Source organism: Myotis myotis, unplaced genomic scaffold (assembly GCF_014108235.1).
Source record: "Myotis myotis isolate mMyoMyo1 unplaced genomic scaffold, mMyoMyo1.p scaffold_m19_p_1, whole genome shotgun sequence".
Classification (NCBI taxonomy): domain Eukaryota; kingdom Metazoa; phylum Chordata; class Mammalia; order Chiroptera; family Vespertilionidae; genus Myotis; species Myotis myotis.
In genome coordinates this window covers 216,207,394-216,228,901 of record NW_023416313.1, presented here as the reverse complement: position 1 = coordinate 216,228,901, position 21,508 = coordinate 216,207,394, and the positions used below count along the sequence as shown (strand labels likewise).

The window sequence follows — 21,508 nt, the reverse complement described above, 5'->3', positions numbered from 1 at the left end:
TAGGACAAAGGGTCTGAGGCAAGTGTAGCAAACTGCGGGACACTTAGGAAGGCCTGTTTGTTCAGGCTCCTGTCTGTGTCCCTTGTCTTCAGAGATAAGGATGCTTTTTTCCTCTGGGTAGAGGGAGGGCACCTGGCACAGGAAGGGCTGATGACCTGCTTCAGGCGAAGGTCAGAGAGTCCTTCCTGCACATGCTGTTCTCAGAGTCCTTTGGCTTAAAACAACTCAGTATGCCAAGGTGCTCTATTTGGGGGTATCCTGACCTGAACCCCATCAGCATTCTGTCTTCTCTGCAGAACTTTAGTTCCTTGTCTAGAACGGCCTGCATGGCAGCCCTTTTAGGCTGTCCTGCCATCACCTCCAAATCAGTGTTGAAACCCCACAACTTCCCTTTCAGCCTTCCCTTTCAACTTCCCCTTTCAGCAAAACTGTCAGTTGTTGTTTCTACTCAGACCAGACCCTCTCAACGCACATCTAGTTTATTGCAGCCACCTCACCATCTTTTAGCATTATTAGTCTTTCCCTGCTCTGTCCACATGGCACCTTAGAGCCAGAGTAGTTTTTCTAAAACCTTACTTTCATCTTGCCAGGACCCACATTGTTTAGGGATTCAGTTAAACTAATTAATTTGGCATTCCCGGTTTTGAATCAGCAAGTTTCATGTACTTATTTGATGTTATATTTGTGATACTGTCCCCACATAAACCAATAATAGCCACTAGAACAGGCCTCTTATTACTCCCTACGGCTAAAATACGTATTCATACTTAGGCTCTTGCTCTAGCTATTCTTCTAGCTCAGAATTCCCTAGCTGTTGTTTCACCTTTGCCATTTCTGATCTTGTACTGCTAAAGACCTGACACCTGGTCAGGTGCTAGTAAGCTCTCGGTGTATGTGTGAAATGAGTGAATGAGAGCCTGTATTCTCAATGAGCATTTCTAACTAGCTTCACAGAATAATGATATTCCCCTTAATGTCCACAGAAGCCACACTCCTTTGTATTAAATTATATTTCTCATAGCTCATTGCAAGTTTAATAACATTAATTTATTGAATAAAATCTGGTACGTGAGTGCCTTACTCATATACTAAAAAACTTACTTGAAAAGGCATCAAAAGCATTTTCTTTATTTCTGTTTTAATTGTAAAAGTGCTTTTTAATTAAGCCTTTTCTTAGTTTGAACACAAGTAACTCATTAGATCTAATCATGTGGTTTTACTGATTGTTTCCTCCATAAGAGTGGGAAGTTCCAAGTTAAATATCTCACAACTTAGTAAGTTGATCATAGGTAATATGCATTTATGAATTACATTTGGTAATAGAATTGCCTAGAAAGTTGAATGAGAAGCCATTTATTAATCATAGGTTTATGGCTAAGATCCTGGAAGAATTTGCTAAAGATTAGTAATAACTATCTTTGAATGTTGGGAATATGGGAGATTTCCTAGGTCTACTTTAGGCCTACTAATATTGTCTATTTAAAAAAAAAAACAATCTACCATGAACCTAGATTATTTAATAACAACAATAACAATACAAACAACAAAGCTATTTAAATTTGGGAGAAAAGACAATTATCCTGTTAGTCTAAATTTATTATTTTAAAAATTACATTAGTCATATTTTCCCACATTGCAGATAACCCTATTAATATTATACATGCAGTTGATGGAATCTGGTTATAGTGTAAGAAACCAAGTATTTTTATATTCATTGATAATGCAAGATTTTTTCTTTTCTACTATTAATAATTCAGACTTTTCTAAAGGGAATCATCTAAATATTGAAATTTGTTTGAGTTTTGACAAACTTAAAAAAAATATTCATTAGCTTCTTGTAAAGGGCTTAAATTTAATCTTAAAAGTGATTTCCTAACCAGAAAGAATGCGTTATAGGATAACACTAATTAAGAAGTGAAGGATTTTCAATGGGATAGTTTCAGATACTTTATTAAGAAAAAATGGTTAAAATTGCTTTGTTGAAAGCATTAAAACTGTTCACACCTATCTTTTGTAAATGAATAAATTTAGTAATGCATTAATATAAATACTTTTCGTGGGAGAAGATTGTCTAAGCTGATTAACAATAAGAGATAGGCATAAAGTAGACCTTGAAAAGTTTAAAAATATTTGTTTTAGTCCAGGTTTACTAATATTTAACAACTCATATGATGTGGGCTTCAAAACAGATGTCAGAGATAAATAACTGATATGGTCATACTGCTATGCACCCAACTAAATAGCTCTAGTCCAGGGGTGGGCAAACTCTTTGACTCGAGGGCCACAATGGGTTCTTAAACTGGACCGGAGGGTCGGAACAAAAGCATGGATGGAGTGTTTGTGTGAACTAATATAAATTCAAAGTAAACATCATTACATAAAAGGGTACGGTCTTTTTTTTTTTAGTTTTATTCATTTCAAACGGGCCGGATCCGGCCCGCGGGCCGTAGTTTGCCCACGGCTGCTCTAGTCTAAGTTTTTAAAGTTTGTTGATATTTTTTGTTAATTTATACATTTGTGAAGAGTTTTCACTAGGCATTGTTTCTGTAGGAAGGAATTAATCATTTTAGTTAGGATATAGGGGTTGAAGGTGTGGTTTTAGTGCCAATTAAGCTATTATAGTCAGAAATCCAGAAATTCCCAAACTCTCTCTGCCCAGCCAGTCTACCCTTAGCCCCCAAGAGTCATAATGGAACTGTCTGCAAGGAACAGTTGCCAATGGGACTCGGAGTACTACAGTAAAGCTGTGCCAACTTCTAGCACACTAGTGTAGGACTCTTCTTAAATTTAAGTGGCATTGGCACATGCAGTTTAGGCTTAAGCCCTAAGTGAGGACTCCTACTTCCCTCCCAACCATTTAGAATCCTGGGATCAGCATGTTGAGGTGTCAGAGTTAGAAGGTTAGAGGGGAGAACAAACTAGTGAGTAAACACCAAGTCCCCAAAAAGCCTCTGAATCTCTAGTTAACTGACTACTGTATATAGTGGAGAAATGCAAGAGAATAGCCATTCGGCCCCAGGGGTCAGTCCAGGCCAGAATTTGAGGCAAAAAAACAGATCTTGTTGGACTCCACCCACTACCCAGTTAGAATTTTGTATTGTGGAATACTCAGATTAGTAACCTCTCTTACCTTTAGGGAGAACTAGATAAGGAGATGGACAGAGGCATACCTGGCACAAGAAAAGGAGCTCCTACAACCACAATAAAATACCACTCACTTTCATGTATGAAGAAAGACAGTGGACAGTTCTGTTTCTCAATATAGTACAAGTCCAAGGCATGCAGGTAATAACTCCACATCATATGATCAAAATACTATTTTGGACTTTACTAAGGCATGTAATGACTCAGGCATGCAGAAGATTTCTGTAATTGGCTGATGTTTATTTCACCTCTAGTGTGAAGTAAATTATGTAAATATTTTAAGTCTTGTTCTAATAAACATTAGTATTGTTGCTAGGATGTTTGAGCTCTTGATCTTAGGTTAACAGTTTAATGAAGAGAAATGTGGTTTATTTTTAGACTTTCATGCTTGAAGGCTTCTAATTACAATGGCAAATAATACTAGCATAGAAATGAGAACCATTTGGACATCTAGACTCACATGCTTTTTAATATGTTTTTCTCATTGCTTAGGATTTTATATGGTATTTCTTTTTTCTTTTCTTTTTTATTATCTTAAGTTTTACATATGTCTCCTTTTTCCCCAATTGACCCTCCCCCCTTCCCCCAACCATTCTCACCCCAGGCAAGCCCTGTCTGCCCCAGTGTCTGCGTCCATTGGTTATACTAATATGCATGCATACAAGTCCTTTGGTTGTTCTCTAACCATCCCCCACCCCCCGCCATTTGTCTCTGGGTCTATTTTTGTTCATCAAATTATGTTGATCATTATATCCCACATATGAGTGAGATCATGTGATATTTATCTTTCTCCAATTGGCTTATTTCACTTAGCATAATGCTCTCTAGTTCCATCCATACTGCTGCAAATGGTAACAGTTCCTTCTTTTTTATAGTATAGCGGCATAGTATTCCATTGTGTAGATAGGTTTTTAATCTGCTCATCTGCTGATGGGCACTTAGGTTGTTTCCAAATCTTAGCTATTGTAAATTGTGCTGTTATGAACATAGGGGTACATATATCCTTTCTGATTGGTATTTCTGGTTTCTTGGGATATAGTCCTAGAAGTGGGATTACTCTACTGGGTCAAATGGGAGTTCCATTTTTAACTTTTTGAGGAAACTCCATACTGTCTTCATTTCTTTTTATGTGTTTTGTCTTTAACACAATGAAAAAAACTTTATAATTAATAAATATTCCTCCCATGCCTAAATATAATAGCACTACCTACTGATTTATTTCTATACTAGAGGCCCAATGCATGAAATTCATGCAAGAGTAGGCCTTCCTTCCCTCTGGCACCCAGGACCCAGGCTTCCCTCCGGCCACCGGCAGGCATCTAGGACCCGGGCTTCCCTCGCAGCCCCAGCTTTGTCTGGAAGGTCGTCCGGAGGGATGTCCAGTTGGACATCCAGTCTAATTAACATATTATACTTTCATTATTACAGATGTGTGAGCACTTACCTTGCCTAACAGATGTAATGTAAAAGAAATAATCGTATGGATATCAAGTTCAAGATCCCTGAGATGGGCCTATATCAGTGATGGCGAACCTTTTGAGCTCGGCGTGTCAGCATTTTGAAAAACCCTAACTTAACTCTGGTGCCGTGTCACATATAGAAATTTTTTGATATTTGCAACCATAGTAAAACAAAGACTTATATTTTTGATATTTATTTTATATATTTAAATGCCATTTAACAAAAAAAAATCAACCAAAAAAATGAGTTCACGTGTCACCTCTGACACGCGTGTCATAGGTTCACCATCACTGGCCTATATCATACACCTTTTAAATTTTATTTTACCCTTTGAAGTTAAATTGCTATTGCAGTAGTTGAAGTTAAAGTAAAAACTACTATTGTTGATTGTAAGCAGACTTTTGCTTCTTATAATGTCAGAATAAAACCCCTTACCAGAGAACTTATTTGCAAAAAAAAAAAAAAAAAGCAAACAAGAAAACACCACACACACACACACACACACACACACACACACACAACCAAACTATAAAATCTGGATTTAATACAAAAAGCAACTATTTAAGGCACTTGAGAGGGAAAAAAAGCAGATAGGTAGAGGAAGGGAGCTATAGGAAATAATTTTGCCTTTTCACTTTTAGCTTCAAGTTAAGTACAGTCCATAACTGTGGGGATTCTGGTGGAAAAACAATGGTCTCTCTGGCCAGGGAAACTAGAAAACTGAAACCAGTCAACCTTGACCACCGAAGATAGTGGAGGAATCCCAGAAGGAGAAGAGTTAGAAAAGGGAGAGTCCTCAAATTTTGTGTGTACACATCTGTGAGTGACTTCGGAATTAAGCATGGATACAAAGACTCAGAACAGCCCATCTAAAGACAAAAAAATAAATCTGTACTGGGCTAAAGCTGTGTCCTAAGAAATAGGAGCCAAACCAAGGTATTTGCCTCCTAAAACAAACGAACAAAAAACCCAGCTCTCATTGGAGAAAAAATAATAATCTAGAGTCTTCACAAATAAACATTTATAATGTTAAGGGTACAATCCAAAATTATCCTGTATATGAAGAATTAAGAAAATGGAACATATCTCAAGAGGAAAGAAAATCAACTGAGTTCTACCCTGAGATGAATGAGGTACTGGCAATAAGAGACAAGGATTTTAAAGCAGCTATTATAGTATCTTCAATGAAGTAAAATAACATGCTCTCAGTGAATGAAAAAAAAAATCAGATAAATAGAAACAATGAAAAAAAAAAGAATCAGATGTAAGTTTTAGAAATGAAAAATGCAATATTTGAAATTAAAAATTCACTGCATGGATTTAACAGTTCAGAAGGAAAAGTAACTGAACTTAAAGATAGAACAATATAAATTAATGTGAAGAACAGAGAAAATATATTGGGGGGGAATGAATATAGAGTCTCAGGGACCTCTTAAGTAATATCAAACAATCCAACATATATGTAATTGGAACCTCAGAAGGAGAGGAGAGAGAGAATGGGATAGAAAACAAATTTTGAACATTCCCCAAGTTTGATGAAAACCAGAAATGTACAGATATAATAATAATCATTAAATACAAGACTCAATGAACCCAAAGAAGTTTGCATCAAGTCACATTATGGCAAAACTGTTGAAAGCCAAAGATAAAGAACAGAGGTTGGAAGCAGTAAGAGAAAAGACACATTTCAAACAGCAAGGACCCATTTAATGAATGATTTCACCTCAGCAACTATGGAGGCCAAAAGTAAATGGAAGAACTAGTTTATGTAAAGTGCTGGAAGGAAAGAAAAAAGCCTGTCAATTCAGAATTCTATATTAAAAGGAAATATCCTTCAAGTATCAAGATGATTCCATAATTAGATAGTGATGATGATGGCAAAACCTTGTGAATATACTGAAAAAAGAAAAAAAAGCACTGGCTTATATACCTTAAAAGGATGAATTTAATAGTATGTGAATTATATCTCGATTTTTTTTTTTTTTAAATGAAGGATAAGAAAACTTTTTCACATAAAAGAAAACTCAGACACTTCTACACTGCAAGAAATGTCAAAAGAAGTTCAAGGTTGAGGAAGAGTGATACCAGATGGAATTTTGGATTCTTAGAAGAAGAAGATCACCAGAAAATGATAAATATCTGCAGAAATGCAAAAGTCTCAATCTTTCCTCTTAATTTCTTTATAAATTGTACTAGAGGCCCGGTGCACAAAAATTTGTGCACTCGGGGGGGAGGGGGGGTCCCTTAGTCCGGCCTGTGCCCTCTCGCAGTCTGGGACCCCTCAGGAGATAACGACCTGCTGGCTTAGGCCTGCTCCCGGGTGGCAGAGGGCAGGCCCAATCCCTAGGTGCAGCCCCTGGTCGGGCTCAGAGCAGGGACGATTGGGGAGTTGGGGTGCCGCCCCCTGTCGTGCACAGAGCAGGGCGGATTGGGAGGTTGTGATGCCACCCTCAGTCACACTCAGGGTAGGGCCGATTGGGGGGTTGGGGCACCGCCACCTGTCACACTCAAGGCAGGGTCGATGGGGAGGTTGTGGCGCTACCCCCTGTCACACACAGAGCAGGGCCAATCGGGGTTGGGGAGCTCCCCCCTGTCACGCACAGAGCAGGGCTGATCAGGGGGTTGAGGAGCTCCCTCCTGTCACTCACAGAGTAGGGCCGATAGGGGAGTTGGCGCACCGCCCCCTGTCACACACACAGCAGGGCGAATCAGGGGGTTGGGGCACTGCCATCTATCACCCACAGAGCAGGGCCGATCAGGGGGTTGGGGCTCTGCCACTGTCACACTCAGGTCAGGGCCGATGGGGAGGTTATGGCTCTACCCTGTCACACACAGGGCAGGGCCCGTTTGGGAGTTGGGGCGCCGCACCATCACACACAGAGCCGCAGGGTGATCAGGGGGTTGGGGAGCTCCCCCCTATCAGGCACAGAGGAGGGCCGATCAGGGGGGTGGGGCGCCTTCCCCTGTCACGAAAAGAGCAGGGTGGTTAGGGAGGTTGTGGCCCCGCCCCCTGTCACACACAGAGCCGCAGGGCGATCAGGGGGTTAGGGCGCTGCCCCCTGTCATGCTGATCCCGGTGCCGGGAGGCCTCTCAGCTCTGCTGATCCCGGTGCTGGGAGGCATATTACCCTTTTACTATATAGAATAGAGGCCTGGTGCATGGGTGGGGGCTGGCTGGTTTGCCCTGAAGGGTGTCCTGGATCAGGGTAGGGGTCCCCACTGGGGTGCCTGGCCAGCCTGGATGAGGGGATGATGGCTGTTTGAAGCTGGTCACACACCCTTCAGGGTGAGGGTCTCCACTGGGGTGCCTGGCCAGTCTGGGTGAGGGGCCGAGGGCTGTTTTCAGGCTGGGACTGAAGTTCCCAACTGCCCCTTTTTTTCTTTTCTTTTTTTTATTCTGGGCCAGCTTTAGCTCTGAGGCTTGGCTCCAGCTCTGAGGCCTCCGCTGTTGAAAGCAGGTATCTGGTTTGTTTAGGTTCTATAATCGAAACTCTGTATCAACTCCAGCTCTGAGATCCTGGCTCGCTGAAAGCTGGTTTCTGGGGTTTTGTTTAGCTTCTATATTTGTTACAATGTTTCTTAAACTGCAAGCTCAGAGGCCGGCAAGGCAGGTGGGGAACGTTGGTTTCCTCCGTCACTGAAGCAAGCAAGCCTCATGTTCAGTTTAAGCTGCCTGGCTGCCGGCCGCCATCTTGGCTGGCAGTTAATTTGCATATCGCCCTGATTAGCCAATGGGAAGGGTAGCGATCGTACGCCAATTACCATGTTTCTCTTTTATTAGATAGGATCATATAAGCAAAACTTGACATTATCTTGTGCAATGTGTAACATATAAAATATGTTATCCCATATAATATACTAGAGTCCTGGTGCATGAAATTCGTGCATTAGAGGGTAGGGGTGTTCCTCAGCCTGGCCTGCGCCCCCTCACAGTCTGGGATCCCTTAGGGGATGTCTGCCTTCTGGATTAGGCCCAATCCCTCAGGGCCAGCAGTCAGACATTCCTCTAGCAGTACGAGGCTCTCGCAGTCCGGCACCCCTCGCTCCTTACCACCCGCCTGCAGCAGAGGCGGGAGAGGCTCCCGCCACTGCTGTTGCGCTTGCCAGCCGTGAGCCCGGCTTCTGGCTAAGCAGCGCTCCCCCTGTGGGAGCACACTGACCACCAGGGGGCAGCTGTGCGTTGAGCGTCTGCCCCCTGGTGGTCAGTGTGTTTCATAGCAACCGGTTGTTCCACCGTTGGGTCAATTTGCATATTAGAATTTTATTATATAGGATAACAACTATTCCATAAAGGATGATTGTGAGGCTTCTATATTTTAAGTAAAATGGTACAGTACTAACTATAAGAGGACTGTGAATAGTTAGAAACATGTTATAATCCTTAGAGCAACAACGACACTAATCAAAGTAGTAGAGCTAAAATGCCAGTGTGAAACAAATGAAATTCTAAAAAGCATTCAGATGATTCTTTTTAAAGTCAGGAAAGTAATTACATGGAAACAAACAACAGAAAAGGTAACATAAAACAAATAATAAGCCCTGGCCGGGTAGCTTAGTTGGTTAGAGTATCATCCCGATACACCAAGGTTGTGGATTCATTCTCTGGTCAAGGCACATAGAAGAATCAACCAATGAACCCATAAATAAGTGGAACAACATATTGATGTTTCTCTCTCTCTCTCACACACACACACACTCTCTCTATCTCTTTCTCTTTCCCTCCTTCCCTCCCACCCTCCCTCCATTCCACTCTGTCTAAAAATAAATGGAAAAAATATCCTTGGGTGAGGATTAACAACAAAAAAAGGTTTTATTGTAATGTATAGTATACACAAAACATAGCTGTACACTTTAAAAATCCTATATAGTAAAAGGGTAATATGCAAATTGACCGAACAGCAGAACAACCGGTTGCTATGACGTGCACTGACCACCAGGGGGCAGACGCTCAACACAGGAGCTGCCCCCTGGTAGTCACTGCGCTCCCACGGGGGAGGGCCACTCAGGCAGAAGCTGGGCTCATGGCTGGAGAGCGAGCGCAGCAGCCGTAGCAGGAGCCTCTCCTGCCTCTGTGGCAGTGCTAAGGATTTCTGACTGCCGTCAGTCGGATGTCCCTCAAGGGTCCCGGGACTGCGAGAGGGCGCAGGCCGGGCTGAGGCCCCCACACACACACACACCCTCCCCCAGTGCATGAATTTTCGTGCACCGGGCCTCTAGTCAATTATAATCACTCAAGTCAAGAAATAAAACATTGCTGGTGTCTCAGAAGCCCCTGTGGGGCTTCTTCCTGTTGCTGATCCCTTTAATTGTTTCTTTTTTTCCTCTTTGTTTTTTAGCAAATTTAACAGGACATGCAGAGAAGGTGGGGATTGAAAATTTTGAGCTCCTGAAAGTCCTAGGAACTGGAGGTAAGTCTTGAGTTAATTCTTTTTGGAAAAAAAAAAAAAGTATTTGTTATTCCTATGACAAAGGATTGATATTTCCAGTATAGAAATCAGCTGAAATTTAAAAAGCATAAGGAATTCAACAGAACTGTCAAAGAACCTGAACAAATGATTCATAGAAGAAATACAAGAGGCAGAATTTGAAAGAATTAGCAAGGATTTAGAAAAATCAATCCCTGCTGTTGGGAATGTAAATTAATTCAGTGTTTACATAGGAGACAATATTAAAGAAATCACTAGCATTTATAGAGAACTTGTTACTTGCCAAGTACTCCATTAAGTGCTTTATACTGATTGACTCATTCAATCCTCAACTTTATTGTTATTCAGTGATCATCATTTTGAATAATGAAAAGCTCAAGACCCTTTAGAAACCTAACAATATGAGTTTGGTTAAATGGAACATGGATCTATATGTTCTATAATTAGTACAATAAGATTGAAAGATATGTATTTACTATAACATTTTTAAAAGCTGCTATAATGTAGTAAGTTACAAAAAAAAGGCAACAGAAGAGAATGTACAATATACCATTTCCGTAATATTAAAAAATTATGTATATCAATATCTACGTTTGTGTACGTATGAAAAAAAAAATCTCTGGTATACAGACTAATAACAGTGGTCATCCCTGGGTGGTAGGATTTTAAATGATACTGATTTTCTGCTTTATACTTTCTGTGTCTTCTGAATTCTTACTACTGCTGTTTTTACTGCTTGAGAGTCAGGGCCTCATAGGTGTCTGAGATCCCTACATTTAGAAGAACCCAGGTTTGGTTTAATGCTCTGCTTTGACTGTTCTAAAATTCTAAATAATTCACGAACAAACCATCCCACTTTTTCATATTGCACTGTTTCCCTCCTCATCCCCCCCCCCCCCCCCCCCCCCCGCCACAGCGCCACGAAGCTTGTCAGAACTGCAGTGTCTCTTTTGCCCTCCCCCTGGAATGTGCTGCTCTGCTGGGAGAACTTGCCACTTCATTTTTTCCTTCCTTCAGGTGGAAGTGAAAAGCAGGCCTTTACCTCTCTTTTTCCATCCTTAGCAGGCCTGTCGTCTCTTTCCCTGGAGAGAGAGAGAACCTTAGGGGACAGACCATTTTTCTTCCCCACTAAAGTTTGGCTTCAAGAAGTACCGAAGAAAGTCTTGAAAACATGATCTTACTGTGAAGAAGAAGCAAGGCACCCTGAGTGAAAGAAGTGGAAACAATAAGCAGAATTAGACCCACAGGGACTATTGGAATTATTAGATGTGAAATACGATATACATGTTTATATGGTTTTAAAATTCGAGATTTGACAGTAATACTAAGGAACAAGGCATGCTGAAAAAATGACCAGACAGATTTGAAAAAGAACCAATAGAGCTTCCAGAGTGAAAAAACAATTCAAATTATACATTTAGTAGGTGTTTTACTAGCAACTGAGATATAGTTCAAGAGAGAAAGAGCAAATTGGGAGATGAATTTGAGGGAAGTATGCAGAACATAGAATGGAGAAAAAAGAGCTGGCATCTATAAAAGAGATTAAGATAAGATAGACAATAGCTGAAAATTTACTAAGATTGATTGAACATATGAATTTGCAGGTTTAGGAAATAGAGCGAATCACAAGCAGACAAGTATAAATAAATTATTTTTTTAAATTCTCACCCAAGGGTATGTTTTTATTGATTTTAGGGAGAGAGAGGAAGAGAGAGAGAAACAATTGATATGAGAAACATCCATTGGCTGCATCCCATATGTGACCCAACCAGGGATCAAATCCAAAATCTGGGTTTATGCCCTAACTGGGAATTGACCCACAACCTTTTGGTGTACAGGATGATGCTCCAACCAACTGAGCTACTAGCCAGGGCTAAAGGAGTTCTTATATAGATACATCATAGAGAAACTGATGAACACCGGAGACAGATACCCTAAAGGTAGCCAGGGAGAAGACTTATTTACGAAGGAGCAATAATTAGATTAATGACATTTTCAACAGTGACCATGAAACCCGTAGGAGAGTGGAAGAATATCTGCTAAATGCCCAGACAAAATAGCTGTCAATTTAGAATTATATACCCAGCAAAACTTTTCCAGAAGTGAGAGCAAAATAGACATTTTCAAATATACAAAAGCTGGGTGTGTTTTTTACCAGTAGGTCCTCATTAAAATTTTTTTCTAAAAGATATAGCTATAGGGAGAAGAAAAGTGATCTCAGGAGAGTTTCTGAGATGCAGAAAGGATTCATGAGCAAAGAAAATCTAAATAATATTGTCTGTGTGAAAGCATGGTCGTAATGTCGAAATTGTGGTGGTAAAAGTAGCAAACTGAAATATTAGACAAAAGTAGCATATAATTTTGTATATGATAGGAGTGATGTTCTGAGATAGTGTTCCTCAAGCTTTGTCATGCACATGAAACTTGAATGTGTAAATTACCACACTGATTGAAAAAGAATAAAATACCTGAACAGTCCTATAACTCTTAAAGAAATTGGTCAGTAAGCAAGTCTTCCTAATAGGAGAACACTTGATACAGTTTTAAGAGTGAGTTCTGCCAAACATTAGAGACATAGATCATTTTAATCTTCTACAAACTCAGAGAACAGAAAAAGTTGGATTATCTCCTCCAATTTACTGTATGAGGCCAGTAGTATAACCTTGATTCCAAAAAACAGATAAAGAGAGTGTGAGGAAGGAATATTATAGGCCAGTTTAATATAAAATTTGTAAAATCAAACCTCGTGTATATTTTCTTTCTACACATTGGGGCTCTGTCTCATTATCTGCCTCAACTTTTTGAGTGGTTTGATCGCAGGTCTTAAAGGTAATTCTTTAAAGGTGAGGAAAGAGTTTACCAATAACATTTTACTTTTGTATTTCCATTTTATGCTTCTCTGCTGTTCTATATATAATTGGTGTACTGTTAGCCATGGATCCTGCTCTTCCTCTTTGTCAGCTGCAATATACTTGCTTAAAGACGATGGGATAATTATGAAATGTCACTGTAGGTATTCCTATATTTAAAATCACAGTTTCGATGACTAAATGGAGTAGGTGGAAACTTTTATTATGAATATAATAAAATATTAATTTTTATTCAAAATTTTACCACTAATCTTCAGTTTCATTACCTTTTTAAGATAATTTTTTTACAGCACTGTTAGAATAATAGAAGTCTTTGTGTCATGTCAGGTTTTCTATGGAAGTGAAACTGAAAACACTTCTGACAAATTGATTTTTATAAATTTTACACTAGAAAAATGCTATTCATCCAATATCTTGAAGACTTTGTGGAATATTGGAATAGAAAAGGTTTACTTTTTGATGTGATACTTACATGCATGTAATATTCATGAAAAAAATTGTCTTTTACTCAGAGTATTGATTTATCTATCTTGTTTCTTTTGGTCTATCACTAATTGGTTGATCAGTTTCCTAAGCAAGAGACTTGGAAATAATTTTTGATTCTTCTCTATTTTGACCTTTTTTTATTTTGTTTTCCACAGAATCCTTTTCTTTTTCCATCAAAATGATTCTTAGAATAACCTTTTCTTTTCTGTCCCTAGTGCCATCAACTCATATTACCTTATATATGCACTGTTTTTATTGTTCTCTTAACTGGCCTGCCTTCCTGCAAGTTTTCTCTTCCATTTTATATACTTTATACATATCCCGTTATAAAATATATGCAGCCACATTAAAACTCAACATTATTGCTCTACAGTTTTCAGAACTTACAGTGCCATTTTTTTTTCCAGTGAATTTTTCAAGTCCAAAATCTTTTTTTTTTGTTAATCCTCACCTGAGGATATTTTTCCATTGATTTTTAGGGAGAGTGGAAGAGAGAGGGAAAGACAGAGAGAAACATCGATGTAAGAGAAACACATTGATTGGTTGCCTCCTGCATGAGCCCCAACCAGGGCCCAGGCCGGAGAGGAGTCTGCAACCAAGGTACGTGCCCTTGACCCGAATCGAACCCAGGAGGGGACTCTCTATCCACTGAGCGAAACTGGATAGGGCAAGTCCAAAATCTTATTATAGATTCTTATATTTTTAGATAGGAAGGAAGAGGGAGAGAAATCTCGATGTGAGAATGAAAAATTGATGGGCTGCCTCCTGCACCCCCACCTTCCGGGGATTGACCCCACAACTCCTGGCATGTGCCTTGACTGGGAATAGAACTGGCAACCTTTTGATGTACTGGATGACGCCCAACCAATGGAGCCACACCGGCCAGGGCTCAAGTCCAAATTCTTGCCTTGCTGTCAGGCTTAGCTCTGTTTTCTCCTGTCTTTTCTCCAGTTGCCATCATAGTCTGCTTACTTTCTAGTTCAGTTAATTTTCCTCACTCTCCTACAGTTATGTGTACTTTCCCATCCTCTGATGCCCAGCCTTGTCTTCTCTCATTTTCATGCTCCTCCTCTTTCTGCCTGTCTAGATCCCACCCAGATTGCTTCATTCTCTGAATTGTGCCACTGAAGCTCTTTTGTAGAAAACGCAGCACTGCCCTGGTCAGTGTGGCTCAGCTGATTGGGCTTGGTCCTGTGCACTGAAAAGTTGCCAAGTCTTTTCCTGGTCAGGGCACATACCCGGGTTTTAGGGCTTGATCCCCAATAGGGGCGTGTAGGAGGCAGAGCAGGTATCTGCAATTGCTCTTACATTGATGTTCGTTTCTCTCCTCTTCCTTCTTCTCTCTAAAAATCAATTAAAAAATTTGTTTTTAAAAGAAACGCAGCACTGAGTGGTTCTCTGAATTTTCCTTCACATCTGCTATTTTTCTTCCAGATGGTAAGCGCTTAAGATCATCCCTGTATATTTTTCCAACCCTATTGCCCTGGCCCATTCCCATATCCGTAACAGTATGAAGTATAAGTCTACCAAGTATATAATTTATGCTCTTGTCTCTAGCGTTATTCTTGCGGTTGATACTCCCACTTCCAGGAAATGTCTTTGGTTCATATTTTAGAATTATTTTGTTTCATGATGAAATTTTGGATTATTTGTGGGAACGATTCTATTTTTATTTCTGCAGCTTTCTTTTGACCATTTTTCTTTCTTCGAGACATCTAAGTATAGACGAAGTCTTTAAACATACCCATTGTGTGCATTATTACTAATTCTAATGCTTAATGAAATGGAGCATGAAGTTCTCAGCTAAAAGAACTTAGTATTGTCTTTGAATTTTTTTTATTCATCATACATGATCCATACTTTGGAGATCTTTGGTCATTATGACAAAAAGGTAAAATTTGCCCTGTGACTGTAAAGGGGCAGTGAGGTTGATTTCTCCTCCCAGTTTTGGTTGTGAGGTACTTGGGTATTGAGGATGACTTAGAAGTCTCAGGTTTGAATCTTGACATTATCATTGCCTGCTTGCCTTCCTTGAAAAATCAAATGAACTCTGTGAGCCTAAATCCCTATTAGCATAAGTTAATAATACCTATCTCACAATGTTGTTATAAGATTTTGTTTTGTTTTGTTTTAATATATTCTATTGGTTTTTTACAGAAAGGAAGGGAGAAGGATAGAGAGTTAGAAGCATTGATGAGAGAGAAACATCGATCAGCTGCCTCCTGCATACCTCCTACTGCGGATGTGCCTGCAACCAAGGTACATGCCCTTGACCGGAATCGAACCTGGGACCTTTCAGTCCACAGGCTGACGCTCTATCCCAGGGGTGGGCAAACTTTTTGACTCGAGGGCCACAATGGATTCTTAAACTGGACCAGAGGGCTGGAACAAAAGCATGGATGGAGTGTTTGTGTGAACTAATATAAATTCAAAGTAAACATCATTACATAAAAGGGTACGGTCTTTTTTTTTTTTTAGTTTTATTCATTTCAAACGGGCCGGATCCGGCCCTCAGGCTGTGGTTTGCCCATTGCTGCTCTATCCACTGAGCCAAACCAGTTAGGACTTTATTTCTAATAATAAAAATCTAACAAATAAAAAATGTCTTATAAATGACATGTTGAAATTTTATTATAATTTCTAAGAAGTTGATTTATAAATTATCTTAAAAATAACATGTCAAATGAAAATGTATTTTTTTTCTTATTCTTTGTCTCTTAACTCTTCAAACATTTTAGGTTCTTAACCTTTTTGTATTTTGGGTTAACAGTCTTATGCTAAAATATACATAAAATGAATAATAAAGCATTTAGATTGCTTGACACATAATAAATGCAATGTAAACTTTAGCTATTTATATAGCTGTAAGGGAAAGAAGCCATGTTTCTAAAAGAGCTAATATAGCCCTAGCTGGTTTGGCTCAGTGGATAGAGCGTCAGCCTGTGGAATGAAGGGTCCCAGGTTTGATTCCAGCCAAGGGCACATGTCCGTGTTGCAGGCTTGATCCCCAGTAGAGGGCATGCAAGGGGCAGCCGATCAATGATTCTTTCTCATCATTGATGTTTCTCTCTCTCCCCCTCTCCCTTCCTCTCTGAAATCAATAAAAAAAATATATTTAAAAAAATAAAAAATAAATAAAAGAGCTAATATAATGCATGACCAAGGCCTCCGATTAGCTTAATATGTAAGTGAATATCATTTCTTAGCTAATATTTTATTAGCCTAAAATATATCCAGCAGGAGGGAAATACAGCCACCAAAAGATCTGGTGTCTCCTAATCCCTTCTCCACACCACAGCCAGAGTGATCTTTTTAAAGATCCTTCTTAAGTGCATGTCACTTCTCTATTTAAAACCTTTCAGTCCATTCCCATTGCTGTTGGAATTCATTCTTTCATAAGTATTTATTAAGAGGCTAGTACTGTTTTGGGTACTGAGATGGAGTATTGAGCATTTAAAATATATGTATTACATCAAAACTTGCAGGTTGGATAATGTTAACCTGGTCTTTGTTTAACATAGAATTATTTCTGGGCTTATGAAACCTTTGCAGAACATAGAAATTCAAAATGCCATGCCTCCTGTCATGTCTGATGAGCAGTAACCATTTGTGCCTCAGTCCCTGGTGCCCTCATAAGAAGGTCACTTTTTCCTTATCATGTAGGGGGGGTTGTTTCGTTTTTTTGTCACCTAATCTACAGCAGATCTTGCAAGCTGTTCTGTGGAAATACTTGTCTAGTAGACTCTCTGGTGGGTTGCTCAGCCCAGCCTTGAGGGCCACCTTAGAAATGTTCTCTTTACTCATTGGTCCCAGACCCTATGAAAATCATCCTTGATAGGACACCCTTTTAAAAATGTTTTTGTTCTTACTGCAAAGTTTTCAAAAACCATTGTATTTATTAAGTAAGACGTAATTCTAGTTCTCCTGGTAACTTGCCACTAGAGGGTGCTAGACAGTGCACTAGGCAACTTAAAGACAGCTACTTTTTGGTGATGGAAAAAACTTTGGTTGAGTTATGTAAATGTAGAAGACTGTTTTAAAAAAGTATGATGACTTAGTCATCATTTGTCATTTTATTCTCTTAGGTGTTTGGAAAGTATCCCTATTAAAAATAGTACCTTTAAAAGCATGTATTCATTAAATTGTCAAAATTGTCATTCAAAAGTGTTTATAACTTTGCATTTGTGCATACCCACTATACCCTATGCTTCAGTGTGAGCCTACAGTGTGTATGGAAGTCAGAGAGGTTAAATGTTCGTGATGTTTTATGCCAAAATCAAAAGGTGATTCCATATGATGATGTTGGTTGACATGGTCTCCCTACTGTAAACTCAGTTCAGTGTATTACTGAATTGGTCACTAGAAGCCAAGCCTGGGACAGGGTTGTGGTTATTACAGGAATCAGAGCAGGGGAAGAGCCTAAGCAGCACGTGGTCTCAGCTGGGGTCTAGGTTCAGCCCGAACCTATAGAAAGTTTTGGAGCAAGAGTGAGGAGACAAGCCTTTTGTACCCATGTTAGTCATTGGCTGCAGGCTGCTTGGCTGGGGTGGGGTAGGGAAGGGTGGCTGTAACCTCTCAGGTGAGGCTGTGAAGAGGACAGCTGTGGCGATGGGTGCACCAGCCTGTAAAGGTGTTACTTGGCAGGGCACCATTTGCATCTATTACGGATGGTCATTAACACTGGCCATTAAGACATAACTGTGTAGCTAGGCAAACAGCTTAGTTATATATAACCAGAGGATGATTTATGAATGTGCTTCTTAGTAGTCCTTATTTCCTTGTTTTCCTGTATTTTCTTTTAGTAACATCTTCTGGTGATCAGATCCAGGGGTAGTCATTTCCAAGTGTGGACCTCATAGTGGGACACCATTTTCTTTGTGGCTTTTTCTTCTTTCCTGCTGGACTGGAATCTTTAGTTTTCAAGTCATTTGAGGTTGGGGTTAAGAAATGGCCTATGGTTTACGCGGATCATTCATATGGAGAAAGTCAGGAATTGACCATAGCTAATATGTAAATACATGCAATTATAAGCTGGGTTAATGGATGTGGTGTTTTGGTGTTTTCTCTGAAATTTAAAAAGTGCTTATCTAGAAGATTTTTATGCAATCAGTCTTTGAATATTCAAGCTAATGCAATATTGAATCCACAGATAGTTAATCCTGTAACAATTTTTTTTTTTTTAATTTTCAACCTTCTTACATACTAAATCCTTTTTTAGAAGCTGTTACTCTTCATGAGAAAATATACTGATTTGTGTTCCTGATTAAGCTGTACAACTAATTTTGATCGTTAAAGTAGTTAAGCAAATGAGTCCAGTGGCCCTTGGTTAATTTAGAAACTAAAATCGGATTAAATCTAGAATGTTGGTACTTTTATTATGTGATTTCCAAGTCTTCATTATTATATATCTTAGAGGATGTGCAATAGCCTACCTTAGTCTCTATCATAAGAATTACTGCCCATTATTTCATATGAGTTTACTATGTCTGGTTTGTTTACTTAAAGCATCTATTTACTTAATCAAGCATATTTTGCATTCACATCTTTTTCTTATATATTAGAGGATTAATCTGTTGTAATCAGTCTACTTTTATTAATATTAGAAATTTTGTTTTTATGGTTTTACAAATCCTAGCAAATTGGCTAAAAAAATAGTTATATTAAATGCCTCAAATTCTCCTTTTTTTGTTTTAAAATTATGTTGAAATATTTAGTTTAATTGGTACTTTTTAATATTTGGAATTTAGTTTCTAATTAAGATATCTGTTGTGTAAAGGAATTTAGGAATTAATGCTTCGGTTTGATAATCTGTAAAGTCAAGTACATTTTATTTTAAATGTGTTTTGAAATTTACTCATTTTCAAAGATATTTAGTAGCATTTTCAAAGATAGGGGAGGAAATGGAACCTAAAAAAATAAAAAGAAGAGGAAGTGAAATAGATGTAGACACCTGGAATGAGATAGTCCTTGTTACTGAGTCTTAAATTTAACTCTGAGGCCAAGAAGAGGTGAATATAAAGGAAAATTCTTTAGCCTATATAATATATATTTTTTAAAGGAAAGGCATATGAATTTTTCTAGAACAGTGGCTTTCAAGCTTTTCTGACTGTTACCCATTGGATGAAATAGGTACAGTTTTATATGGCAATTCAGTATGTGTATTTATGTATGTGTATAGACTACAGACACATAAAACTTTTTCCACTGACACATAGTGTTTATTATCTGCCAAGCCTTATTGTAGATGTCTATATTAATTTATTTAATCCCCAAAACAATGATGTAGGAACTGTTTCTGTACCTAATGAAGAAATTGAGACCATCACCTTAGCTATTTTGCCCAAGGTCACACAGTTTCTAAATAGCACATCTAGGATTCAAACCCAGACAGCCTGGCACCAGTCTATTTTTAGCCATTATCCTATACTGCCCTCTTTTTTTTCCTCCCATGTGCTCAGATTTGTTCATATTCATATGTACATATACATGTGCATACATCTATTTATATATATAAAAGCCTAAGCGACCGAACGACTGAATGACCGGTTGCTATGATGTGCCCTGACCACCAGGGGGCAGACGCTCAATGCAGGAGCTGCCCCCTAGTTGTCAGTGCTGCGCTCCCATAGCCAACCTCCCGTGGCCCCTCCCCCCAGCCAGCCAACCTCCCGTGGCCCTTCACCCCGCCCTCGCCCCCTGCCAACCTCCCACGACCCCGATTGGCCCTGATCACTGGCCAGGCTGAGGGACCCGGCCCGTGCACCGAATCTCAGTGTGTGTTTGTGTGTGTGTGTGTGTGTGTGTGTGTGTGTGTGTGTGTATATATGAGACAGAAATATCATTAAACACTTTTAATATATTCTGTTCTATTTTAGTTTTTAAAATGCTGGTTGGAACCACTAAAATTAATAACATCATCCACTGTTGGGTCATGGCCCACAGTTTGAAAAAACTGGTCTACAGAGACTTTAACAAGCACTACGGTTATAAAAAGGCTCCTATAGTATGGACATTAAATACTATGAGAACAGCATTTTTTTACAAAAGATCCAGAGATATTCTTAAAAAAAACTAATTTTACTTTATGTAGTCTCTTTAAAAAGTGTCACACAGATTAAACCTCAATGTAGAGTCTTTCTGAGTAAAGTCTTACTTAGCTACCCTTGTTGACCCAGGAAGGTGCTCCCTGTTGGTCTGCCTGTACACAGGGTAGCTTGTAGAGAATCACTGGGATGGAGAGCAGTGTTGCTGGGGTCTAATTAATCCGATGTTTCAGATGAAGTCTTTTAAGTTCCAGGTTATGGTCAGTTTCACCATTGAACTCTCTGTATTGATTGTGTGGCAGTATCTCTGGGATGAGCTGCTTCATGGAAAATCCTTTCAAGGGTGGTGGTTTTACAGGGGCTTGATATATGCTATTCCAGCATTACTTCCATACATGTTCAGCTGGCCTGTTAACAAGGATACCATTTACCAAGGGCAGGACAAGTGAAATGTAGAGTTCCGGGGGTGTATTTCTTGTTTGGTTTCATTTCTGACACTGATGTCTTGCACTGAATGAAATTCTACGAGGGAAGATGGAGGAGAAGCAGGTGGATTGATTGTCAGTGCTCAGGACATACCACATGTGGAAAGATAGAAATCTTTCCCCAGGTTAAATTATATATGAGGAAAGGGATGTGGCCAGGCATTCTAATTCATTCTCACATAATGTGGCAGATTAGAAAGCAGTGGCCATATATGGATGTCACTATGTTATTTTCCTGTTCTAACATGGGGACAGCTAAGGTTACCGAGTTCACTTTCACCTGGAAATATTGCCAAGAACCATATTTAATACACAAATTAAGAGGCATTACTTCACAAAAGCTCATTGTTCCTTCCCTAAAGGGAAAGAATTGGCTAGCAATAGCTCTGTACTGTGGATCTGCATTGCTAGTTTCTTCACCTTTGTGTCAAAATTGTCAGCTGAGAAGAGAGTATTTGGCTCTATGTTTACAGAGCTGTTTCTTTGGCCTTTTCCTATTTGTTAGCTTGTTGTTTTTTGTTTTTGTTTTTCATGCATTCAACATTGAGTTTCCATGATTTGCCAGCTTCAGTGTTACTTGCTAATGATACAAA

At 39.3% G+C, this 21,508-nt stretch overlaps 1 protein-coding gene across 4 annotated transcripts in view; it reads left to right on the top strand.

Moving 5' to 3' along the window:
* The window catches only part of RPS6KA5 (ribosomal protein S6 kinase A5), a 127,733-nt gene that overhangs the window by 24,001 nt on the left and 82,224 nt on the right, over positions 1 to 21,508 (top strand). The window contains exons 2-3 of one of the 4 annotated variants that reach the window (XM_036315494.1): positions 9,942 to 10,013; positions 14,822 to 14,824. In XM_036315494.1, the coding sequence (XP_036171387.1) occupies positions 9,942 to 10,013; positions 14,822 to 14,824 (75 nt within the window). Of the gene's footprint in view, positions 1 to 3,081; positions 3,286 to 9,941; positions 10,014 to 14,821; positions 14,825 to 15,598; positions 15,647 to 21,508 lie in introns of those variants that run through there. The other 3 variants (XM_036315511.1, XM_036315502.1, XM_036315521.1) reach the window with 3 other exon arrangements.